This window comes from Montipora capricornis, chromosome 11 (assembly GCF_036669925.1).
Source record: "Montipora capricornis isolate CH-2021 chromosome 11, ASM3666992v2, whole genome shotgun sequence".
In the NCBI taxonomy this organism is placed as follows: Eukaryota; Metazoa; Cnidaria; class Anthozoa; order Scleractinia; family Acroporidae; genus Montipora; species Montipora capricornis.
In genome coordinates, this window is record NC_090893.1 from 12,043,559 (window position 1) to 12,070,672 (window position 27,114).

The following is a 27,114-nucleotide window of genomic DNA, read 5'->3' on the forward strand; positions in this document are numbered from 1 at the left end:
AAAATTCCCAATGCTGTCAGTACAAAAAGAGATTACGGTACTTTCTTGGATATGAAATGCTCTAATCTATTTTACAGACAATTTTCAAATGATGTCCTTTTGATAGAAAACTGAGAGGTTAAATTGAGTTGGCAAAGCATACAATAACTGCCAATATCACACCAAGTCTACAAACCTGGGCTGTTGATATACATGTGAACAGGAGTTCCGCCATTCTCTGACTGTAAGAACAATAGCTGGGCCACAATAAGACTAGATGTCTCATCTGTTATCTAACAAACATAACAGATAAACATCTTGAAACTGATTTATCTCAACCAGGAATCGACAGGTGGGGTTCCATCAGAGAATCAGAAAGTGTCAAGCTGGAGTAACTAATGATAGCTTTAAGGGCATAATTTTTAGGAATGTATAAATTATTTATTTGCTGGGTCAGGGTTCCAGCTCTTTCAGGCTTTTCACTAAAGACATATCTCTTATCTGGTGGATTAAGCTTTCAAATGGATGAATCGCTATTCAGTTGAATGGCTTTAATCAAGTTGAGATGCTGATCATCACAGTTAACGTTACTTGAGCAGTAATGAAAGGAAAGCCTGAAAATTTCAGGCTTGAATAGGATTTGTACCCTGACCCCTACAATACCAGTGCAGTACTCTGCCAGTTGAGCTATAAAGCCACCTTGGAGCTGGTCATCATGTGAATTCACATTGAGCCAGTAAACTGACATAGATCTGATTACAATTTTTTTTGGCATTTTCATCTGTCCATAGATGATCATTGCCTGCAACATCCGTGTTCACCAAAAATCTGCCTTGCTGGGAATAACACATATCCTCAGGAAAGTGCTTTCATTCTGAGGTCCTTGTTGTGACTAGACAGAACACACACAAGAACTCGAGTCACTAAGTATGTAAACTCTAGAGATGGTGATGATGATAACAATACAGTAACAACAACAACAACATTACTGTATTACTCGAATTTTACACCTTTTTTCTTTAAAGGGAAAAAGGTTGTAGTCAAAAATAGAAGAGACTACAGGCTGTCCATAATAAGCATAAATGCTAGAACTAAAGGGCAGTCACACTACAAGATTACTACATAAAGTCAGCTGCCAAACACATACATGTAGTCACACATACACAAACATGCACACAACTATTAATGCCTGTCAGAGGCAACAATAATAAAGAGAGGGAAGAAAGTAAACATATACATTTTTTTTTACAAATTGTAATCATAAAATTAATAATAGCAATAAATTATTAATAATGACAATATTCATGAGACAATACAGTTCATGTGTTTAGCACATATATTATGGCAGATGGACCATGTGAGAGGAAAGGCATTGCAGGATTGTGTGAGGAAAGATGACCTGAAGAAGGAGACCAAAGGGCTCATTATGTTAGCTCAGGAACAAGCATTGCAAACAAATGCAATTAAGGTAAAAATTGAGAAACAAGACATTGCCACTCTGTCGGTTATATGGAGCAAAAGAAGAGTCTAGTGGGTACTCATACAGAAGGGCTCGAAATTGTGACCAATACAGCTGCAAATGCAACAGAATTTTTCCCCTGGCAGCTAATAACAATCATATCTTTTTGTTTTTGTCACCGCAAATTGCTACTCAACATCAAAGGTCTTATTGGTCACAAAAGCTTTTGTTTTTAGCCTGGCCACATTTTTTGGGAATCTCCTGTGGAAATATTACATTTACCTTTTTGAAACTTACCGGTACATTGTATGGTAGAGATTATATCTAGTTTAAAAAAATGCCTTGTCAAACGAATACAAGTTACGGGATCAAAATATGACGAAAACGCTACCCCAAAGTAAAAATGTTTGTCAACGAGTACCATGTGACCAGACGCAACCAGGGTCTCTTTCCTCAATCAAAAAGGGAGGAAGAGAAGAGAGACCCTGGAAACGAGGTTGCCACTGCTCTTCAGGCTCACTGACTACAGTACATGTAGTTGTACACGTACAACAAGATACATTAAAATCTGAAGTGTTACTTCTTAAATTTGGTATACCCCGAGGCTCTCTTTTGATCAACACAAATTATCTCTGGGAGCATATAATATGCTGTGATCTAATTGTGGTAGTTGATAATACAACACACTGTTGAGAGGGATATAGATGACATCACTCCCAAAAATATCTTTGTGAATGATGCATTACTATTTATACTATTCTACTACAATTCTCAATCCTCATTAATTTTCATACAGTTATTAGCCAATCAGAGTGCTCCAATTTTAGTCAGGTGCATGTATCTTGATACCGTACTTATTCGGCTACAAGCTGAGCTCGGCTATAAGCCGAGACCCCAAACTTCTTACGGAAAAAATCAACTTGATTGACACGAATTGTAAATGCATAATACTCGGCTATAAGCCGAGACCCATTTTAGGTCTTGATGTGTATTATCAACTATGAAATTTTCGTAATTTAAAATACAAATTGACACTGACTGAAAAATTATACTCAAAGAAATCAAATGAACACGAAAGATAAGAAACAAACAAGCGACGTGATCGTTTGGTGACGAATATTATTAAACAATTACTGACCTCACTGGAAACGTGTCTTCGTACAAGCGAAGCGTTTTATAAAAAGTTATTCGACTGGAAACCTTACAACCTTGCCTTTAAACTTAAAATAGTCGCCGAAGCAGAAGCTGTAGAAAATAAACCCGAGATCGCCGGAGAATACGACATCAGCGAGTCGATGGTTCTGTCGCTGAAGGAAAGATAAGGTAAATCTGTTTAACGGGGAGCTTATTGGGGAGTGTATCCCGAGCTCGATCAATGACCTTTGGCATGGTTTTCAGAGCAAAGAATTCAAGGTAAGATTTTCGCTTTAATGCGTACGGTTTTTTTGCTTGGACAAGGTACAACGATGCAGTCTTCGACGAGAATATTCCAGAACAAAAAAAAAGTCAAGACGAGGAAATGGACGACGAATTCGAGACAGACAACGAGGAAGAAGACGAGCAATAAGATCGATCCCGATCACACAACAACACGAATGGCTCCTTTACGAGCCACCAAGTAATAAAAGTCCACATTACACCAACAACAACTTCTCTTCATTTTACAAGTAATTTAGTTCGGCTTGTAAGTGACTACACGTTCATTTTTTACTGTTTTCATTTGCTGAGAAAATTATTTTATCAAAAATACTGGGCTATAAGCCGAGACCCCTTCTACGGCTTCAAATTTGCCCAAATTGAGTGAGGATTTGTGTAAAAATCGCTCGGCTTATAGCTGAATAAGTACGGTACCCAATGAAAACCCAGATCAAGATTACTCCAATTAGTTCAAAAACTGATGAAAACACTGATCAAGACACTTGAATTTTAATGAACCTTCACACTAATAAACCTTTGGAAAAAAAACAGATAAATAAACTATCTGCACACAATGCATTTTAAATTAGAGTATTCAACGTAAGACTTTCGCAGTACCTTTTATCATTAGTGTGCAGAGGATTAAAATGAATTTGGACATCCAATAGTTTAGCAAAAGGCATCCATTTCAGCAATGTCTGCACACAAGGCTTGAACCTTGTGTGGTTCAGTCTTCGAAAATTCCACCACAATCTAAAACTGGCTCTTGTACCTTTCTTAGCTTCAGCCATTCGGCGAAAATGTTCACAGCCCAAGGTTATATTTAGTTGAAACTGGAACGGCCTCATTAACAGAATCAGTTTCTTGGGAAGATGATTTTGGCAGGAGAAAATGACATGATTCTAACTTGTTCTCCATCACATCCTATTATGTAAATTTATTCAAAAGTTCTACCTTTTAAATTCACCTAAATATTGAATATTGATTCCTTTCACAAAAGATCATCACATTACACTCATACTTACATGTAGTAAAAAAGGATTGAGAAGTCATGTCAAAAACTTGTGCTTTGTGTTTCATCAGGGATTCCAAACACCTCGAAACAATATAATTTCATCTGTTTCTCAGTGTTTGGATTCCTTGATGAAACACTTGCACTCGCTGTTGACATATTACTTCTACTTCTACTTCTACTAATATTCTAGTACTATATGATAGTACTGATACTACACTACGCTACTATCCTGTGTGTTGCTTATTGTACTAATAAATATATATATTGCTATAGCTTTTAGATTAAGGTTAGCAGGTTGAAGAATTGGTTGACAACCTGCTTTATCATATTAACTCTAGTACTACAACTTACAGGACCCATGACACAAATTATCCTTTCTTTAAGGAGACGGGAGAAAATGTCATATGACCTTTCACCTCTTCCCTGAAAATAAGCAGAATAACAATACGTGTAAGCATAACAATCCATCCATAGTAATCACGCGGCAAAGGACACTGCACAACCATTGCTCAGCTTACAGTCTGTTCGATAACCATGGGAATTAAGAACTTTCTTCTGCATGACGTATGAATTCCTCTGCTCAGCCTTCCTATGACCTAAAATTGGTTTAATTAAACTATAGAATACCTGGGTTTGGCATGCAATTTTAAGATTACAATGTTAACGTAGCCACAATATATTACACAAAATCTTAAACATTCGCACATTCAAACTCTTCCAGGCCGCCATGTTGAATACTTAGATTGGTACTTTAAGTAGGGTTATTAAAGTGTATTATAATAGGGTCCCAAAATGCAATCCGTTTTAAGGGGTTCTTTACATAAAGTTTACTCTTGGGACGGACCAGTACGGACTGTATCATGCGCTTTAGTGAACAGGATATCCACTGCTGTAATGCAAATAACTCCCAAAATGAACTGTATTATGGGATTTGTGCAAATAGTGAATACCATTCTAACGCCGCTGGTTAAAACAACCGCTGATTCGAAAGTTCAAAATACGAGTGCTCCCCACCGTACCCCCAACAGGTATTGGCAATTCTCTTAGCACCCCTCGCTGCCAATTTTGTCACTTAACATTACTAGAACCCAGTTCAGGTTCGTGACATACGAAGACGGTTACTAAGCTCAGTTCAAAAGACTAGTCCCAAAAATTTTTTTCTCACGACGACTATCTAAAGCAGAAAAGGTGTAACGTTCTCGATATATAACCGGAATCCAAACTGAACCTATATGGCGGCGATATAAGGTCGTAATAAGCTCGGAACCAATACAAGTAGGAACGAAAGCAAACGGGGAGAGTCGGAACCAATTACATTGTGTAAACCTCTCGTTAGTTTGTCACAACATTAGCGCATGCGCTGACGGAATGTTTGAGCAAGAGAGAAAAATGCAGTACCTCCAGACGTGGCGCTGGAGCGTCGTACCAAACGAGTCATCCCGGGATTTCGGCCCGTGCGATCGCTTTTGAACGCAGTTGGCCCTTTGCTGCTTTCTGCTACCGACCTTTCCTCCCGGTACTGTAATGAAATCAGTACATTAAAGGTAAATTATCTACGTATAATTAGTCACATTATGTACGTCACTAATCAGATACAAAAGGCCTTCACTGAATGGAATAAACACAAAATCATAAACACTTCAGTCTGATTGATATCTCCGAAAATGGTGCCGAGACCCTTGTAAAAATGTCCAAAGAGGAAGTAAACCACCACAAGAAAGTCAGAGGGGCATACAGAGGACACTGTAACCAAGACATCAAACGCGCGGAAAGACTTATGGCCGATACTGAGGTTTTCAACAACACGGAACTGAAAGCAATTGCAGAGCGCCTCTCAAGAAGATTGGACGAAATAAAGGCTATGGATTCCAGGATCTTGAACGCACTAGAAACAGATGAAGAAATAAGAGAAGAGACAGATCAAGCATTGACGTTCCAAGACGATATCTATTATTGGATTCTGAAAATCAAAGAATTCGTCACAAACGAGCATCATCCGGTGAGTACGTTCCAAGTCAAACCAACACCTAGAGTCCACATCAACCTTCCAAAACTACATATCCAACCATTTGACGGAAACCCCCTTGAGTGGCTTACGTTTTGGGATAGTTACAGTAACGCAGTACACAACAATCCTGAACTGAACAATATTGACAAAATGAACTATTTGAAGGGATTGATAACCTGCAACGCAGCGCGCGCGATTTCAGGGCTGCCAATGACGTCACAAAACTATGAAAAAGCCATTGAAATGCTGCAAGGACGCTTCGGAAGGAAACAAGTTCTAATCAACGCACATATGGAATCGCTTTTAAAACTCAGCGCGCCTTCAGCTGATGTGCAGCAATTACGAAAATTTTACGATAGCTGCGAGAGCAACATTCGTGCCTTAGAAACACTGGGAGTCCAGACAGATTCATATGGAAGTCTATTAATCCCAATACTACTAAAGAAATTACCGGAACAATTACGTTGTACAATATTCAGAACAAATCCTCTGGCAGATTGTTCCCTAAATGATTTACGAACAGCACTTTGCCATGAAATAGACACAAGGGAAAAAAGTCAACTTACGCAAGAAAATGACGCAAGCTCAGACGTTGACGACGTTCTCGTACCCCCAGTTGGCGCCTTACTCACAAACACTCAACCGCGCGTAATACACCCACCACCAAAAAGCTTCAATAGGAATGGAACATTTGAGCCAAAACCATGCATATATTGTGACGGTAAACATCGTCACGACAAATGCTCGAAAGTAAAAACAACAAAAGAGAGACGAACCATATTTATGCAGAAAAATAAATGCCTTAACTGCCTCCGATCAGGCCACAAAAGATATCAATGTCACTCAAAAGGACGATGTCTAAATTGCGGACTAAAACACCATACGTCGATCTGTGAACCACGTGAGCCTAATCGAGATTCAAGCAAAAAACATGGAAAACAAGAAGAGCCACAAAGCAACAAAATCGTCACCTCCACAATGCCAACCTTGACAAGTACAACGTCACATACAAATACACTAATGCAAACTGCACTGGTCACAGCAAGCGGACCAGCTACGAGATGCCAAGCGCGCATCCTTATCGATACCGGATCACAGAAGACATTCATTACGCAATGCCTGAAGAATAAGCTGCAGTTGAAAGCAGTTCAGAACGACACACTAGACATAACCACATTTGGTTCAACTAGAGGTACTCCGAAATCCTACGAAGTCGTAACACTTACCTTAAACGCGGTAAATAAAGATATCAAGACAACAACCTTGGTCACGCCCATCATCTGCCCACCACTCTCAAGCACCCAACATACGGAAATTCCTCTTGAATTCAAAGCTCTCGCTTTAGCCGATCCACTAACCGCGGAAGGTGATCGTACAATAGATATACTCATAGGAAACGACCACTACGCCCAGATCATTGTGGGAAACACAAAGAAATCACAAGATGAGAGATGGATGGCCACACAAAGCAAGTTTGGATGGCTTCTCTCAGGACCGGTACCCAACAACGAATCCAGTACGGAAACTACACTTAGCACATTATGTCAAATGGTTGGTGCACAGCCCACAAGAAACGAACACCTTAACGAAACTCTCACTAAGTTCTGGGAAATAAATAAACTCCCAGATGAATGCAACGCCCCTGAGGTAACAGACGTCCAGAAACATTTTCAAGACACCATTGAATTCAACAAAGTTACCGGCAGATATACTGTAAGACTCCCATGGAAGGACAACAAGCAAAACCTACCAACAAACTTCACATTGACGAGAAAGAGACTGATCAACCTGCAGCAAACCCTAAAAGGAAAACATCCAGAGCTTATTTATAAATACAACGAACAACTGATCGATCAACTCAAGAAGGGATTCATAGAACAAGTCCTCGACCCGAACATACATGAAGGAGTCATACACTACATACCCCATTTTCCAGTCTTCAAGGAAAGCAGCACAACCGCTATGAGAATCGTATACGACGCTTCAGCCAAAATATCATCGAAGGCATTAAGCCTCAACGATTGCCTTCATACAGGGCCTAACCTCATACAAAGACTACAAACTATGCTACTCACCTTCAGATCACACAAAATAGCCCTCACGGCAGATATCGAAAAGGCGTTCCTACAAATAGAACTCAACACTCAAGACAGGGATGCTACGAGATTCCTTTGGCTCAAAAATGTGGCCAAATCTGCGAATAATCCAGACAATTTGGTCGTCTACAGATTCTGTCGAGTACTTTTCGGAGCCGCGCCGTCCCCATACTTACTGAATGCCACAATACAGCATCACCTCATCAAGCAAAACGACTGGATATCAGTAGACTTACAACGTTCGATTTACATGGACAACGTCCTTACGGGAACGAACACTATAGCTGAAGCCTTAGAGTATTACACATCATCAAGAAACTGCTTCCAAAAGGCAGGTATGAATTTACGACAATGGACCAGCAACTCTCCTACTTTAAACCGCCAAGCTCATGATGACGGCGTACACGCAGAACCAATGGTCAAAGTACTAGGACTCAATTGGAACACAAAGACAGATACTCTGTCACTATCATTAACAAAACTTATCAAGGAAATCAACAGCATAGACAAAATCTCCAAAAGATCAGTATTAAGCTTATCTTCAAAACTATACGACCCCTTGGGATTTGTGGAACCAGTGACAGTAAAAGCGAAAATAATGATGCAGGAACTATGGAAACACAACCTACCATGGGACAAAGAACTTCCTGATAGCTTTAAGGAGAACTGGGTCAGATGGCTGGATGAACTCCAAACTCTGACCCCACTAGAAATACCCAGACAATACTTCAATAATGTTGGCAGTGAAGTTCAACTACACGTGTTCTGTGACAGTAGCCAACTAGCATACGGAGCGGTGGTCTATTTGAGAGGAACTACCCCCAAAGGTGGGACAAAATGCACATTCGTAATGTCCAAAAGCAAAGTAGCACCCATAAAACCACAAACAATGCCACGATTGGAACTACTTGCAGCAGTGCTCGGAGCAGAATTATCTAAATACCTGTCAAATACCATACTTCCAAAGTTCTACTCGTGTCAAATTATATTGTGGAGTGACTCACAAATTGTGTTATCATGGATATCTTCATCAAAGCCTCTACGACAACAGTTTATCCAACATCGAGTACAACTGATTAGAGACATCACCTCGTAGAATACGTGGAAGTACTGCCCGACCACATCCAATCCTGCAGACCTCATTACCAGGGGAATGAACGCTAGAGCTTTTATATCTAAACAGCAGTATTGGAACCAAGGGCCTCCATGGCTTATGAAGCCAACACAGGAATGGCCATCAATCACTGAAAACCAGTTACCAGACAGCACAGAAAATTACACAGAGAGCCAATCAATAAGCGTTAATCTCGCAAGCCCACAAACGAGCACAAATTTATTGAACGTCATCGATATTAACAAATACAGTACCTTAAACAAGACACTACGAGTTACCGCGCTCGTCATCCATTTCACCGCAAAATTGAGAAAGAAAACGAAGTCTAATACAGTTACTGCCATAGACATGAAACACGCTCGCATCGTTCTACTCCAATCTGTACAACAATTCTACTATGGAGACATCCTATCGCAAATCAAAGACAAACCTAAAGGCAAACGGCCAGCAATAATACACCAGCTTGGCCTCTATTTAGATGTAGATGGCTTGATACGATGTCGCGGACGACTGCAATACGCACAACTACCACACAACACCAAGTTTCCCATATTGATACCAAAGGAGAGTTACTTGTCAACTCTTATTGTTAGAGCAACTCACTGCGTAGTTTTGCACGGTGGCGTACGTGAAACCTTAACGGAACTCAGACAGTCGTATTGGATACCGAAAGGCAGACAGCTGGTAAAAACGGAAATAAGAAAGTGTGTGACCTGTAGAAAAGTAGAAGGACCACCATTTCGCTCAGTTCAATCTCCTCCATTACCAGATATAAGGGTCACAGGGTCCCAACCCTTTCAAGTAACGGGAATTGACTATGCCGGACCATTATACGTACGTAACGTTAACAAAGAAGTTGCAAAAGTCTACATCTGCCTATTCACCTGCACAGCAATACGAGCAGTACATCTTGAGTTAGTGGAGGATCAAACAGCCAGTGCATTTTTGAGAGCCTTCAAAAGATTTGCAAGTAGAAGAGGGATTCCAGAATGCATAATTTCAGATAACGCGAAAACATTTAAAGCAGGTTCACAAGATCTACAGGCCCTCAAAACACAAGTGATAGAAGCAGCCGAGTCTCAAAGGTTCCTCGCTAACCATGGCATCAAATGGAAATTTATAACAGAAAGAGCGCCCTGGTGGGGAGGCTTCTATGAGCGACTAATAGGACTAGTCAAAAGAAGGCTGAAAAAAATGATTAGAAACACGTCTCTGAACGCTATAGAATTACAAACCATACTTACAGAAATCGAAGCTACTCTTAATAGTCGCCCACTTACTTATCCATATACAGACTGTTTCGGCCGCGACGAAATTAGATACGTCACAGCTACTTAATTAGGTTAATCACCGTTAATAACATTAGTACGGCAAGCTTCCCCCCGAAGTCGACATCTGAGGCCATCGGGTATGTAAAATCTGTGGTTCGTTTTCTTTGAACTTTGTTCATATAACCTGATAAACTGTTTATAATCATAGGTTTCGAAAGACTCATCAATAAACAACAGAAAGTCCTTTGAAACGTGGCTATTTTATACCGTTAACGCTTCGGTCGAGGAAACATTCGAAACCCGTTCATCAGCGCGATGGCAGAAGAAGCCAAGAACGTCCGTCGCGTCGCCAAATCAAGATTCACCAGAAAAAGGAACGAACTCCTGAAGTCCATCTCATCAGCCAGCAATCACGAACTCGTGGAAAACAACTACGCTCAATTTCTGGAAGCATGGAACGTCCTGGAAACAAAGCACGATCTCTACGCGATGCTTTTATCAGACGACGCCGAGCTAGAAGCCGCCGAAACATGGATCAACAAAGTACAGGAGGAGTTCACCGAAGCGACAAAAGCTAAGATTAACTTTATTAAGCACATAGCGGACGTGCAAATGAGAGCGCGCGCGGAAACGGAACAAAGGGATAAGACGAACAAAGAACGCGAGCAAATGGAACGATTCTTTGATCAAGCAATGATCAGACGAGAAACAGCGCGAGCCATATTTGAAACAGCTTGTCAAAGCGCTTCGCACACACTCAGCGCGGACAAAGTAGAGCCGTCTACGGCGAAGAAACTTCAGAAACAGATTGACGAAGCTTTCGCGGAATGCAAACTAGCGAATAGCGCGCTACTCGATTTATCTACTCGAGAATCTGCAGCCAATGAAATTAAATGGCTCCAAGCTACTCAAGCGACGTATAACGAGATGAACGCTAAACTCGAAACACACCTCGTAGGCGAACATGAACGCGAACTGCAGCCGCAGATCAAAGGAGAAAAGAGCAATCACCTACAACTAGAGAAAATCAAAATGCCCCGATTTGAAGGAGAGTTGAGAGAATATCCATCCTTCAAAAGAGACTTCCAGAAACAAGTCATGCCGCACCTTACGGAAGATACATTATCCTACACGTTGCGTTCCTGTCTCGGAAAAGAACCTTTAGCTCACGTAAAGAGCGTCGACGATGACGTTTACGAGATGTGGAAGAGACTCGACGAAAAATACGGGGACCCAGCGAAAGTCACGGACGCGATAATTAATGAGATAAGACGCGTAAGATCCATCCGCGAAGGCGACAACAAGCGATTCATGGAGCTGGTAGAAATCATAGAAGACGGATATCGTGACCTTAAGAGACTTGGCTTGGAAGCAGAAATAACCCCAACGAGCTCAGTAAGCATCATAGAGAGAAAACTCCCGCCAGACGTACGCAAAGAATGGGCTAAACTATTAAGTTCTGACGACAGCACTGTGGACAAAACCAACAAGTTTCCGAGCCTGCTCAAATTTTTTCTTACGCAAAAACGCGCTATCGAGTACGACGGTTCTGATCTTCGCGCGCAGGGCCCAGCCATAACGAAGGCAGTTGTCCATTACGCCACAGCGGATGAAAGACACGACAGCCGCAGCCAGAGAACTTACAGCAAGTGCGTCGTTCACGAAAACTCGAATCATCTTACCAAGGATTGTAGAGTATACCTCGATAAAACAGTAAGCGAAAGACTGTCGACATTGAAAGAAAAAGGTGAGTGTTTTTCCTGCCTCAGAACCGGTCACCGATCACGCAATTGCCGCTCTAAAAGGGATTGCGGCGTCAATGAATGTAAGAAGAAACATCATCCCACATTACATGAAGAAGATCAGACAGAGACTCCAAGCGCATCCGCAATATCCAGTGCATGCAGCCATGGGGGTAATGAGACCTGCATCCTCCAGTTGCAACAAATAAAAACTTCTAGAGGACATGCAAACGTCTTGAGGGACAACGCATGATCCATTAGCCTCATAACCCGCGACAAAGCACGGGAAGAAAGACTGCGCGGAACGCCACTTGAAATCTCTCTCGTGAAGGTGGGAGGGAAGGAAGAGAAGATAAGTTCCAGAAAATACAAATTGCCGCTCATTGACCTCAAGGGCGAAACGACGCTTGTGGAAGTTTGCGAAATAGCCCTAACCGACATTCAAAGTGTTAACATGGATAAGGCACTTGACGCTCTCCAGATACAAAGGGGCGACGTGACTCGGCCGAAAGGAGCCGTTGACGTCCTCATTGGGTATGATTACGCAGGCTTCCACCCGGTAAAAGAAAGAAATGTCGAACACCTAATGTTATTGAAGAATCGTTTTGGACGATGTATAGGCGGGACACACCCTTCCATTCGGGAGAAGAACCACAAATCAGCATTCGACGCATGTGCAAACCACCTAAAAGCAGTCAAAATTGACGACTTCTACAATATCGAGAGATTAGGTGTTAGCTGCACGCCGCGCTGCGGAGGCTGCAAATGCGGAAAATGCGCTCCTGGAACCAGCGACTACACTCTGAAAGAAGAAAGGGAGCTCCATCTCATCGAGAAAGGCCTTGAATTTAACGAACAAGAAAAATGCTGGATCGCTGAATATCCCTGGATTCGCGACCCACACGACCTGCCAGATAACAAAAGAGCTGCCTTTGGAAGACTCTTAAGCACCGAGCGAAGATTATTGCGAAATCCCGAACATAGCAGAGTTTATCAAAATCAAGTTGAGGACATGGTAGAACGAGGAGTAGCTAGAAAACTAAGCAAGCAAGAGCTCGAGAATTATAAAGGCCCTATCCACTACATCTCCCACCACGATGTTCTAAAGCCTGATTCGAAATCGAGTCCAGTGAGGATCGTCTTTAACAGCAGCGCGAACTATATGGGACACGTCCTTAACGAGTACTGGGCAAAGGGTCCCGATCTGTTAAATAATCTTGTAGGAATCCTCGTGCGATTCAGAGAACACGAAATTGGATTCATCGGAGATGTGAAAAAGATGTATCACACCGTGAAGACCAAGATCATAGAGCAACACACGCATCGTTTTCTATGGCGCGACATGAACACAAGCAGGGATCCGGATACGTACGTTATACAAAGAGTTTCATTTGGAGACAAACCCTCGGGTACCATAGCGACCGTAGCCATGAGAAAGACAGCGGAACTATCAAAAGAGAATTATCCACAAGCCGCGAATACCGTAATATCCAACTCGTACATGGATGACATTGTAGACAGTGTACATAGCGACGCACAAGCTAAGCAACTAACTAATGAGATTGAGGCAGTCCTAGTCAAGGGCGGATTCAAGATAAAGGGTTGGTTCTATTCGAACGACAAAACAGCAAACGAAATGGCTTTAGAACCCAACCAGCAAAATTCATCAACCGAGAAAGTACTCGGCGTCATTTGGAGTGCAGACAAGGATCAATTCCGGTTTAAAGTGGGAATAGACTTAACTCTGACGAAAGTCAAAGGACGCATCAAAGAAAACCCAACTACTGGCGAAATAACGAAGAGGATTATCCTCTCACAGATAAACCGCGTGTATGACCCTCTTGGTCTAGCAGCTCCCGTTACGGTCAGAGCGAAGATTTTGATGCGCCAGCTTTGGGCAACAGAAAAGAAACTCGGCTGGGACGACCCTGTCCCTGAGAAGCAAAGGATTAACTGGCTGGAATTCTTCCAAGATCTGCGCAATATGGATCAAGTTATATTTCCAAGATGCCTCAAACCATCAGGTACACTCGGTCTGCCGACTCTTATCATATTCAGTGACGGGTCAGACAACGCTTACGGAGCATGTGCTTACATCAGGTGGACATTACTGGACAACAAATTTGAAACCAGACTGATCATGTCAAAGAACCGACTCTCGCCAAACAGGAAATTATCGATCGATCGAATTGAACTTTGCGCGGCAGTCTTAAGCAAAAGGCTTAAAAACTTTCTGGACAAAGAATCCCGCTACAAGTTTGCGAAATACTACCATATAGTCGATTCTCAAATAGTGCACGGGATGATCCAAAAGGAATCTTACGGCTACAATACATTTGCCGCTACTCGCATAGGAGAGATACAGGAAGGTACCAATCCCCAAGACTGGTATTGGGTCGAGAGTGATAAAAACATCGCCGATTGGATAACACGAGGTAAGCGACCAAGCGATATCAAAAGCGAAAGCGATTGGCAAAAGGGACCTAGATTTCTACAACTCCCGGAATCAGAATGGCCAATAAGTAAAGTAGTCCATCACCCAGAGTTACCAATGAAAACGGCATTAACAACACTTGCTGCAGAACAGGACTCGCTCGCGAGAAGAATTGATATAAACAGACATTCAAGTTACAACAAACTGTTAAGAGTAACAGCACGTGTATTAGCCATGTACGCAAGAGAACCAGTTAGTCTGAAGAATGCGACAAAGACCCTGACGCCGGACGATATTTCTAAAGCAGAAAGGTTTTGGATCATTGATGCGCAAAGAAAAATGCTTACAAACGTCAAAAAATCTAAATATAAGCGTTTGTGTCCAAAGCGCAGAGAAGATGGAGTAATAGTGGTTGGTCATCGGACCGGCAAATGGGTGCACTTGAGCTACGATAAGAGAGAAGTGATCCTCATTCCTCGTGAGCATCGTTTCTCTAAGCTTTATGCGGAACACATACATCGAAAAGGTCACCATGGCGTGTCGACGACCGTAAGCAAAATTCGATTACGATTCTGGATTCCTCAGATTCATAACATAGTAAAGTCCATTAGATACAACTGCGTCACTTGCAAGAAACTGGACGAAAACCTCAACAAGCACGTCATGGGACAGCTTCCAGAAGAGAGACTTATGCCCTCACCACCCTGGCATAGTACAGCCATTGATCTTTTCGGACCGTTTAAAATAAGAGACCAGGTAAAGAAGCGAACAATCGGAAAGTGTTATGGGGTATTGTTCAACTGTATGAGCACAAGAGCAGTTCATATTGACTTGGTAGGCGATTACAGTACAGAGGCATTTCTACTTGCGCTGAGACGGTTTACATCCATCAGAGGATATCCTGCAAAGCTATACTCTGATAACGGTCCGCAGTTGGTAGCAGCTAGTGAAAAACTCCAGAATATGACGAAGAAATGGAACTTAAAAGAACTCGAAACATTTGGAGTGAACGAAGGATTAAAGTGGGAATTCGCATCCGCGGACGCACCATGGCAGAACGGAATATCAGAAGCCCTTATAAAATCGATAAAGCGAGCTATTACTACAGCGATCGGACAGAGCGTTATGACATTTCCAGAACTTCAGACAGTCCTTTACGAAGTATCTAATTTAGTCAACGAGAGGCCGATCGGTCGTCATCCAACTTCACCTGAAGACGGAGCATATCTCTGCCCGAATGACATCTTGTTAGGACGTTCTTCAACAAAGGTTCCTAACGGGCCATTTAATGAAAACGCAGACTCCAGAAAGCGCTTTTACTTCATACAAAACGTTGTTGATGCATTCTGGAGCAGATGGACACGAGACTATTTCCCAAGCTTGCTCGTACGCCAGAAATGGCATACTTGTGAACGTGATGTCATGGTCGGCGATATCGTGTTAATTCAAGACAGTAACCAGATAAGGGGGAAATGGAAGCTCGGACGTGTCATAGCAGCTAACCCCGGAAAAGATGGCAAGATCAGAAAAGTTACAATTCAGTACAAGAATCCAGCGCCGAATGAAAAAGTTGGTATATACAAGGGTCGAGGATATTCAACAATCGAGCGACCTGTACAGCGTCTAATCGTGCTGGTTCCTTTCCACGATGATGAAGATTCAAAGGACATTAAATGAAACTAACTTACGAAATGTAAATTAAGAATTAGGTCAATACCTTCGGGAGGCGGGGAGTGTTTCGGCCGCGACGAAATTAGATACGTCATAGCTACTTAATTAGGTTAATCACCGTTAATAACATTAGTACGGCAAGCTTCCTCCCGAAGTCGACATCTGAGGCCATCGGGTATGTAAAATCTGTGGTTTGTTTTCTTTGAACTTTGTTCATATAACCTGATAAACTGTTTATAATCATAGGTTTCGAAAGACTCATCAATAAACAACAGAAAGTCCTTTGAAACGTGGCTATTTTATACCGTTAACGCTTCGGTCGAGGAAACACAGACATCAATGACGGTCCACCTCTTACCCCATCCCATTTCCTCTGCGGACACAGACTTCTAACACTACCGGATACAGAAGAAGACTCCAACTACATCCCTCAGGATTCGGCCAAAGATTTAACAAGACGAGCGAAATACTACCAGAAAATAATGCAAGCTTTCTGGAAACAATGGCAAAGGGAATACTTAACCGGTCTCAGGGAACAACATTCATCGCAGAAGAACAAAAACATATCGGGAGAGCGAGTGGCTCGAGGTAAGGTTGTCTTGATACATGACGAAACACCGCGAAATCAGTGGAAACTCGGAGTCATCATTCAACTACATCAGGGGAAGGATGAGTTGGTGCGCTCTGTCACTCTAAAAACAGCAAAGGGAAACCTCATCTCAAGACCTATTGAGAAGCTTTACCCTCTTGAAGTGTTATCCGAGGAAGATAACCTGCAAGACTCTAAAGAGAAATTTAAGAACCCTGAAGAAGTAAGGTCGACAAGCGAAATACGAACACAACGAGCTAGTGCTCAACGAGCTGCACTGAAAATAAAGGAACTCTCTAGACTTAATGAACTTTAGATACCACTACCTTACAATTTTGTAAATCTCTATAATCGACATTATATTGCTGGCCCGGGAAAGTGTAATGAAATCAGTACATTAAAGGTAAATTCTCTACGTATAATTAGTCACATTATGTACGTCACTAATCAGATACAAAAGGCCTTCACTGAATGGAATAAACACAAAATCATAAACACTTCAGTCTGATTGATATCTCCGAAAGATACGGCATTGAGGGAGAGATATGTCGGCCCCTAAACCATATGTGACAAATCCCACGCCTAGTCACAGCTCCATCAGACCGCCCTTGTCATTACAATTTAACGTAAGATTTCGATGGCTTATATATTTAAGGCAAAAGTCATTTTATCTCTCATAGGGTAAGCACTGTAGTCGCCGAATACAAAGTGTACGCGCGCGCCCTGCTAAAGGAAACATACACAAAAGCATTCAACTTTATTTCATCCCGGAATTCAGAAGAACTACAAGACCTACTATCTTGGGAGACATTACATTTACAGCTAAAATACATAGCATCTATGGATACATAACTAAATTGATAGAAAATATTTAAAGAAAAATTAATTAATTCAAAAGAAAAGCGGCTATACAAAATGTTTCCCTGGATTCTCATTTTAAAACCTGTTAACTCAGTAGCGCATTCCACAACTTAGCTGATTAAGCAAGGACACAAAGACTTAAGACCACAACTGGTTGTTCTAGGTTTATTGGGGAACAGAATGAAACTTCCGCAAAGATCACGTAAATAAAACGGAGAGGAAAACTCGGTTGTTCTTCATATGTAGTAATAGGAAAATCATTCAAAAACAAACTTTTACACAGAAATATGAGAAAATTTTAAATGCGCTTATTGCATAGAGATACAGACTGAGTTTCACTTCAGTAATCTACAAATATAAATCTCAGTGTTCTCTTGTTTACATTATACCGTTTTTTCAACAAGAAGAACTGAAGAAAGGCTACGCAGTTTTTTCTACACGAATAACAGCGAGAAAAGCGCTACTTTGTCGCGAATATTCTATGACAAATATTTGTTGAGAAATCAAATGGCTACATTAATTAACAGCACACACCAGGCCTACTCCTTAGTATCTGGCTAGAAATGTTCTTCTCTCTTTTTCCTCCGGTCGCGCTTCAGCCATTTGAAGAGGACCAGTCTCGTGCTTTTCAAGTTGCCTCGTTCATTTCCAAACGAATTCTGGGTAATGCTGCCATTCCATGACAAGGGAAGACCCCCGGTTGTCATTTCGTCGATTTTTTTACAAGTGTCAGGCCACCCAGTCCTAGCAGCAAAGTACAGCATCGATTGGAGTTTTTAGCTTTCAAAAGTTCCTCAAATTGTATCGGTAGGTCCTGGAATCCGTGCACAGAAAAGCCAGAGAGACAACTTCATTCGTGAACCGCCATGTTTACAACAAAGCATTTTAGGCGTCCCAGTCTGCGCAAAACCATCTCTTACCTCTGTCTCCAGAAGACCAGACACGCACGGTTCTTACATCTACCATTATGCCTGTACAATCAACTGAAATGTCAATTGCTTGTAAAAACCAGCATCTTTATTTTGGTATGGTACGTATCGGACAGCCAGAACATTTGCGCATGCGATGACGGAATGTTTGAGCAAGAGAGAAAAATGCAGTACCTCCAGACGTGGCGCTGGAGCGTCGTACCAAACGAGTCATCGCGGGATTTCGGCCCGTGCGATCACTTTTCGACGCAGTTGGCCCTTTGCTGCTTTCTGCTACCGACCTTGCCTCCCGGTATGGCATTGAGGGAGAGATATGTCGGTCCCTAAACCATATGTGACAAATCCCACGCCTACTCACAGCACCATCAGACCGCCCTTGTCATTACAATTTAACGTAAGATTTCGATGGCTTATATATTTAAGGCAAAAGTCATTTTATCTCTCATATGGTAAGCACTGTAGTCGCCGAATACAAAGTGTACGCGCGCGCCCTGCTAAAGGAAACATATACAAAAGCATTCAAATTTATTTTATCCCGGAATTCAGAGTAACTACAAGACCTACTATCTTGGGACACATTACATTTACTAGCTAAAATACATAGCATCTATGGATACATAACTAAATTGATAGAAAATATTTAAAGAAAAATTAATTAATTCAAAAGAAAAGCGGCTATACAAAATGTTTTCCTGGATTCTCATTTTAAAACCTGTTAACTCAGTAGCGCATTCCACAACTTAGCTGATTAAGCAAGGACACAAAGACTTAAGACCACAACTGGTTGTTCTAGGTTTATTGCGGGACAGAATGTAACTTCCGCAAAGACCATGTAAATAAAACGGAGAGGAAAACTCGGTTGTTTTTCATATGTAGTAATAGGAAAATCATTCAAAAACAAACTTTTACACAGAAATATGAGAAAATTTTAAATGCGCTTATTGCATAGAGATACAGACTGAGTCTCACTTCAGTAATCTACAAATATAAATCTCAGTGTTCTCTTGTTTACATTATACCGTTTTTTAAACAAGAAGAACTGAAGAAAGGCTACGCAGTTTTTTCTACACGAATAACAGCGAGAAAAGCGCTACTTTGTCGGGAATATTCTATGACAAATATTTGTTGAGAAATCAAATGGCCACATTAATTAACAGCACACACCAGGCCTACTCCTTAGTATCTAGATAGAAATGTCCTTCTCCCTTTTTTCCTCCGGTCTCGCTTCAGCCATTTGATGAGGACCAGTCTCGTGCTTTTCAAGTTGCCTCGTTCATTTCCAAACGAATTCTGGGTAATGCTGCCATTCCATGACAAGGGAAGACCCCCGGTTGTCATTTCGTCGATTTTTTTACAAGTGTCGGGCCACCCAGTCCTACCAGCAAAGTACAGCATCGATTGGAGTTTTTAGCTTTCAAAAGTTGCTCAAATTGTATCGGTAGGTCCTGGAATCCGTGCACAGAAAGGCCAGAGAGACAACTTCATTCGTGAACCGCCATGTTTACAACAAAGCATTTTAGGCGTCCCAGTCTGCGCAAAACCATCTCTTACCTCTGTCTCCAGAAGACCAGACACGCACGGTTCTTACATCTACGTTTATGCCTGTACAATTAACTGAAACGTCAATTGCTTGTAAAAACCAACATCTTTATTTTGGTATGGTACGTATCGGAGAGCCAGAACATTTGCGCATGCGATGACGGAATGTTTGAGCAAGAGAGAAAAATGCAGTACTTCCAGACGTGGCGCTGGAGCGTCGTACCAAACGAGTCATCCCGAGATTTCGGCCCGTGCGATCGCTTTTGGACGCAGTTGGCCCTTTGCTGCTTTCTGCTACCGACCTTGCCTCCCGGTACGGCATTGAGGGAGAGATATGTCGGCCCCTAAACCATATGTGACAAATCCCACGCCTACTCACAGCTACATCAGACCGCCCTTGTCATTACAATTTAACGTAACATTTCGATGGCTTATATATTTAAGGCAAAAGTCATTTTATCTCTCATATGGTAAGCACTGTAGTCGCGGACTAAAAAGTGTACGCACGCGCCCTGCTAAAGGAAACATACACAAATGCATTCAAATTTATTTTATCCTGGAATTCAGAGTAACTACAAGACCTACTATCTTGGCAAACAATACATTTACAGCTAAATTACATAGCATCTATGGATACATAACTAAATTGATAGAAAATATTTAAAGAAATATTAATTAATTCAAAAGAAAAGCGGCTATACAAAATGTTTCCCTGGATTCTCATTTTAAAACCTGTTAACTCAGTAGCGCATTCCACAACTTAGCTGATTAAGCAAGGACACAAAGACTTAAGACCACAACTGGTTGTTCTAGGTTTATTGGGGGACAGAATGTAACTTCCGCAAAGACCATGTAAATAAAACGGAGAGGAAAACTCGGTTGTTTTTCATATGTAGTAATAGGAAAATCATTCAAAAACAAACTTTTACACAGAAATATGAGAAAATTTTAAATGCACTTATTGCATAGAGATACAGACTGAGTTTCACTTCAGTAATCTACAAATATAAATCTCAGTGTTCTCTTGTTTACATTATACCGTTTTTTCAACAAGAAGAACTGAAGAAAGGCTACGCAGTTTTTTCTACACGAATAAAAGCGAGAAAAGCGCTACTTTGTCGCGAATATTCTATGACAAATATTTGTTGAGAAATCAAATGGCCACATTAATTAACAGCACACACCAGGGCTACTCCTTAGTATCTGGCTAGAAATGTTCTTCTCCGTTTTTTCCTCCGGTCGCGCTTCAGCCATTCAATGAGGACCAGTCTCGTGCTTTTCAAGTTGCCTCGTTCATTTCCAAACGAGTTCTGGGTAATGCTGCCATTCCATGACAAGGGAAAACCCCCGGTTGTCATTTCGTCGATTTTTTTACAAGTGTCGGGCCACCCAGTCCTACCAGCAAAGTACAGCATCGATTGGAGTTTTTAGCTTTCAAAAGTTGCGCAAATTGTATCGGTAGGTCCTGGAATCCGTGCACAGAAAGGCCAGAGAGACAACTTCATTCGTGAACCACCATGTTTACAACAAAGCATTTTAGGCGTCCCAGTCTGCGGAAAACCATCTCTTACCTCTGTCTCCAGAAGACCAGACACGCACGGTTCTTATATCTACGTTTATGCCTGTACAATCAACTGAAATGTCAATTGCCTGTAAAAACCAGCATCTTTATTTTGGTATGGTACGTATCGGAGAGCCAGAACATTTGCGCACGCGATGACGGAATGTTTGAGCAAGAGAGAAAAATGCAGTGTTTCCAGACGTGGCGCTGGAGCGTCGTACCAAACGAGTCATCCCGGAATTTCGGCCCGTGCGATCGCTTTTGGACGCAGTTGGCCTCTTGCTGCTTTCTGCTACCGACCTTGCCTCCCGGTACGGCATTGAGGGAGAGATATGTCGACCCTAAACCATATGTGACAAATCCCACGCCTATTCACAGCTCCATCAGACCGCCCTTGTCATTACAATTTAACGTAAGATTTCGATGGCTTATAAATTTAAGGCAAAAGTCATTTTATCTCTCATATGGTAAGCACTGTAGTCGCCGAAGAGAAAGTGTACGCACGCGCCCTGCTAAAGGAAACATACACAAATGCATTCAACTTTATTTCATCCCGGAATTCAGAGTAACTACAAGACGTACTATCTTGGGAGACATTACATTTACAGCTGAAATACATAGCATCTATGGATTCATAACTAAATTAATAGAAAATATTTAAAGAAAAATTAATTAATTTAAAAGAAAAGCGGCTATACAAAATGTTTCCATGGATTCTTATTTTAAAACCTGTTAACTCAGTAGCGCATTCCACAACTTAGCTGATTAAGCAAGGACACAAAGACTTAAGGCCACAACTGGTTGTTCTAGGTTTATTGGGGGACAGAATGTAACTTCCGCAAAGATCATGTAAATAAAACGGGGAGGAAAACTCGGTTGTTTTTCATATGTAGTAATAGGAAAATCATTCAAAAACAAACTTTTACACAGAAATATGAGAAAATTTTAAATGCGCTTATTGCATAGAGATACAGACTGAGTTTCACTTCAGTAATCTACAAATATAAATCTCAGTGTTCTCTTGTTTACATTACACCGTTTTTTCAACAAGAAGGACTGAAGAAAGACTAAACAGTTTTTTCTACACGAATAACAGCGAGAAAAGCGCTACTTTGTCGCGAATATTCTATGACAAATATTTGTTGAGAAATCAAATGGCTACATTAATTAACAGCACACACCACGGCTACTCCTTAGTATCTGGCTAGAAATGTTCTTCTCCCTTTTTCCTTTGGCCGCGCTTCAGCCATTTGATGAGGACCAGTCTCGTGCTTTTCAAGTTGCCTTGTTCATTTTCAAACGAATTCTGGGTAATGCTGCCATTCCATGACAAGGGAAGACCTCCGGTTGTCATTTCGTCGATTTTTTTACAAGTGTCGGGCCACCCAGTCCTACCAGCAAAGTACAGCATCGATTGGAGTTTTTAGCTTTCAAAAGTTGCTCAAATTGTATCGGTAGGTCCTGGAATCCGTGCACAGAAAGGCCAGAGAGACAACTTCATTCGTGAACCGCCATGTTTACAACAAAGCATTTTAGGCGTCCCAGTCTGCGCAAAACCATCTCTTATCTCTGTCTCCAGGAGACCAGACACGCACGGTTCTTACATCTACGTTTATGCCTGTACAATCAACTGAAATGTCAATTGCTTGTAAAAACCAGCATCTTTATTTTGGTATGGTACTTATCGGAGAGCCAGAACATTTGCGCATGCGATGACGGAATGTTTGAACAAGAGAAAAAAATGCAGTACTTCCAGACGTGGCGCTGGAGCGTCGTACCAAACGAGTCATCCCGGGATTTCGGCCCGTGCGATCGCTTTTGGACGCAGTTGGCCCTTTGCTGCTCTCTGCTACCGACCTTGCCTCTCGGTACGGCATTGAGGGAGAGATATGTCGGGCCCTAAACCATATGTGACAAATCCCACGCCTACTCACAGCTCCATCAGACCGCCCTTGTCATTACAATTTAACGTAAGATTTCGATGGCTTATATATTTAAGGCAAAAGTCATTTTATCTCTCATATGGTAAGCACTGTAGTCGCGGACTACAAAGTGTACGCACGCGCCCTGCTAAAGGAAACATACACAAATGCATTCAACTTTATTTCATCCCGGAATTCAGAGTAACTACAAGACGTACTATCTTGGGAGACATTACATTTACAGCTAAATTACATAGCATCTATGGATACATAACTAAATTGATAGAAAATATTTAAAGAAAAATTAATTAATTCAAAAGAAAAGCGGCTATACAAAATGTTTCCCTGGATTCTCATTTTAAAACCTGTTAACTCAGTAGCGCATTCCGCAACTTAGCTGATTAAGCAAGGACACAAAGACTTAAGACCACAACTGGTCTTTCTAGGTTTATTGGGGGACAGAATGTAACTTCCGCAAAGACCATGTAAATAAAACGGAAAGGAAACCTCGGTTGTTTTTCATATGTAGTAATAGGAAAATCATTCAAAAACAAACTTTTACACAGAAATATGAGAAAATTTTAAATGCGCTTATTGCATAGAGATACAGACTGAGTCCCACTTCAGTAATCTACAAATATAAATCTCGGTGTTCTCTTGTTTACATTATACCGTTTTTTCAACAAGAAGAACTGAAGAAAGGCTACGCAGTTTTTTCTACACGAATAACAGCGAGAAAAGCGCTACTTTGTCGCGAATATTCTATGACAAATATTTGTTGAGAAATCAAATGGCTACATTAATTAAAAGCACACACCAGGGCTACTCCTTAGTATCTGGCTAGAAATGTTCTTCTCCCTTTTTTCCTCCGGTCGCGCTTTAGCCACTTGATGAGGACCAGTCTCGTGCTTTTCAAGTTGCCTCGTTCATTTCCAAACGAAATCTGGGTAATGCTGCCATTCCATGACAAGGGAAGACCCCCGGTTGTCATTTCGTCGATTTTTTTACAAGTGTCGGGCCACCCAGTCCTACCAGCAAAGTACAGCATCGATTGGAGTTTTTAGCTTTCAAAAGTTGCTCAAATTGTATCGGTAGGTCCTGGAATCCGTGCACAGAAAGGCCAGAGAGACAACTTCATTCGTGAACCGCCATGTTTACAACAAAGCATTTTAGACGTCCCAGTCTGCGCAAAACCATATCTTACCTCTGTCTCCAGGAGACCAGACACGCACGGTTCTTACATCTACGTTTATGCCTGTACAATCAACTGAAATGTCAATTGCTTGTAAAAACCAGCATCTTTATTTTGGTATGGTACTTATCGGAGAGCCAGAACATTTGCGCATGCGATGACGGAATGTTTGAACAAGAGAGAAAAATGCAGTACTTCCAGACGTGGCGCTGGAGCGTCGTACGAAACGAGTCATCCCGGGATTTCGGCCCGTGCGATCGCTTTTGGACGCAGTTGGCCCTTTGCTGCTCTCTGCTACCGACCTTGCCTCCCGGTACGGCATTGAGGGAGAGATATGTCGGGCCCTAAACCATATGTGACAAATCCCACGCCTACTCACAGCTACATCAGACCGCCCTTGTCATTACAATTTAAGGTAAGATTTCGATGGCTTATATATTTAAGGGAAAAGTCATTTTATCTCTCATATGGTAAGCACTGTAGTCGCAGACTACAAAGTGTACGCACGTGCCCCGCTAAAGGAAACATACACAAATAAATTCAAATTTATTTTATCCCGGAATTCAGAGTAACTACAAGACCTACTATCTTGGGAAACAATACATTTACAGCTAAAATACATAGCATCTATGGATACATAACTAAATTGATAGAAAACATTTAAAGAAAAATTAATTAATTCAAAAGAAAAGCGGCTATACAAAATGTTTCCCTAGGTTCTCATTTTAAAACCTGTTAACTCAGTAGCGCATTCCACAACTTAGCTGATTAAGCAAGGACACAAAGACTTAAGGCCACAACTGGTTGTTCTAGGTTTATTGGGGGACAGAATGTAACTTCCGCAAAGATCATGTAAATAAAACGGGGAGGAAAACTCGGTTGTTTTTCATATGTAGTAATAGGAAAATCATTCAAAAACAAACTTTTACACAGAAATATGAGAAAATTTTAAATACGCTTATTGCATAGAGATACAGACTGAGTTTGACTTCAGTAATCTACAAATATAAATCTCAGTGTTCTCTTGTTTACATTATACCGTTTTTTCAACAAGAAGAACTGAAGAAAGACTACGCAGCTTTTTCTACACGAATATTAGCGAGAAAAGCGCTACTTTGTCGCGAATATTCTATGACAAATATTTGTTGAGAAATCAAATGGCCACATTAATTAACAGCACACACCAGGGCTACTCCTTAGTATCTGGCTAGAAATGTTCTTCTCCGTTTTTTCCTCCGGTCGCGCTTCAGCCATTTGAAGAGGACCAGTCTCGTGCTTTTCAAGTTGCCTCGTTCATTTCCAAACGAATTCTGGGTAATGCTGCCATTCCATGACAAGGGAAGACCCCCGGTTGTCATTTCGTCGATTTTTTTACAAGTGTCGGGCCACCCAGTCCTACCAGCAAAGTACAGCATCGATTGGAGTTTTTAGCTTTCAAAAGTTGCGCAAATTGTATCGGTAGGTCCTGGAATCCGTGCACAGAAAGGCCAGAGAGACAACTTCATTCGTGAACCGCCATGTTTACAACAAAGCATTTTAGGCGTCTCAGTCTGCGCAAAACCATATCTTACCTCTGTCTCCAGAAGACCAGACACGCACGGTTCTTACATCTACGTTTATGCCTGTACAATCAACTGAAATGTCAATTGCTTGTAAAAACCAGCATCTTTATTTTGGTATGGTACGTATCGGAGAGCCAGAACATTTGCGCATGCGATGACGGAATGTTTGAGCAAGAGAGAAAAATGCAGTACTTCCAGACGTGGCGCTGGAGCGTCGTACCAAACGAGTCATCCCGGGATTTCGGCCCGTGCGATCGCTTTTGGACGCAGTTGGCCTCTTGCTGGTTTTTGCTACCGACCTTGTCTCCTGGTACGGCATTGAGGGAGAGATATGTCGGCCCCTAAACCAAATGTGACAAATCGCACGCCTACTCACAGCACCATCAGACCGCCCTTGTCATTACAATTTAACGTAAGATTTCGATGGCTTATAAATTTAAGGCAAAAGTCATTGTATTGCTAGCGAGGATTAACTAACCACGGTTCTCAACAACTCCATTTATTACACCAGCTTTCTGTCAGTCGCTGTACTTTTCACAAGGGAGGTTGAATAGGGTTCAAAATCTAAATTACAGCAAATCGCGTTAGTGATATGAAAAACAGTTATCCCTTATAATCAAGCAAAGATATTTACCCAGTGGTATCTCACAGTTTCTCTCAATTCCTCTTACTAGCAAGTGACTTAAGTTGCGTAATCATGTCTATGACGTCACCTAACAAATTCTAATCACGGATTGTTGGCGATACACTCCCC

At 41.5% G+C, this 27,114-nt stretch overlaps 5 protein-coding genes across 7 annotated transcripts in view; 4 read left to right on the forward strand and 1 right to left on the reverse strand.

The window, feature by feature from the left end:
• The window catches only part of LOC138023953 (ATP-dependent Clp protease proteolytic subunit-like), an 8,028-nt gene extending 3,282 nt beyond the window's left edge, over nt 1–4,746 (reverse strand). The window contains exons 1-4 of one of the 3 annotated variants that reach the window (XM_068871036.1): nt 4,714–4,746; nt 4,388–4,465; nt 4,221–4,292; nt 176–272 (exon numbers count right to left, since the gene is read on the reverse strand). In XM_068871036.1, the coding sequence (XP_068727137.1) occupies nt 176–272; nt 4,221–4,292; nt 4,388–4,465; nt 4,714–4,731 (265 nt within the window). In that variant the 5' untranslated portion in view covers nt 4,732–4,746. The other 2 variants (XM_068871034.1, XM_068871035.1) reach the window with 2 other exon arrangements.
• Nucleotides 4,747–5,556: 810 nt separating this feature from the next.
• LOC138023084 (uncharacterized) lies at nt 5,557–9,069 on the forward strand. The gene has a single exon (XM_068870116.1). It carries the CDS (start codon nt 5,557–5,559, stop codon nt 9,067–9,069), a length of 3,513 nt encoding a protein of 1,170 aa, XP_068726217.1.
• A 57-nt stretch (nt 9,070–9,126) lies between these two features.
• Nucleotides 9,127–10,425, forward strand: LOC138023085 (uncharacterized). The gene has a single exon (XM_068870117.1). It carries the CDS (start codon nt 9,127–9,129, stop codon nt 10,423–10,425), a length of 1,299 nt encoding a protein of 432 aa, XP_068726218.1.
• An 860-nt stretch (nt 10,426–11,285) lies between these two features.
• Nucleotides 11,286–12,353, forward strand: LOC138023086 (uncharacterized). The gene has a single exon (XM_068870118.1). It carries the CDS (start codon nt 11,286–11,288, stop codon nt 12,351–12,353), a length of 1,068 nt encoding a protein of 355 aa, XP_068726219.1.
• A 201-nt stretch (nt 12,354–12,554) lies between these two features.
• Nucleotides 12,555–15,946, forward strand: LOC138023087 (uncharacterized). Its single transcript, XM_068870120.1, has 2 exons — nt 12,555–15,803; nt 15,890–15,946. Exons 1-2 carry the CDS (start codon nt 12,555–12,557, stop codon nt 15,944–15,946), a joined length of 3,306 nt encoding a protein of 1,101 aa, XP_068726221.1.
• The last annotated feature ends 11,168 nt before the right edge of the window (nt 15,947–27,114 follow it).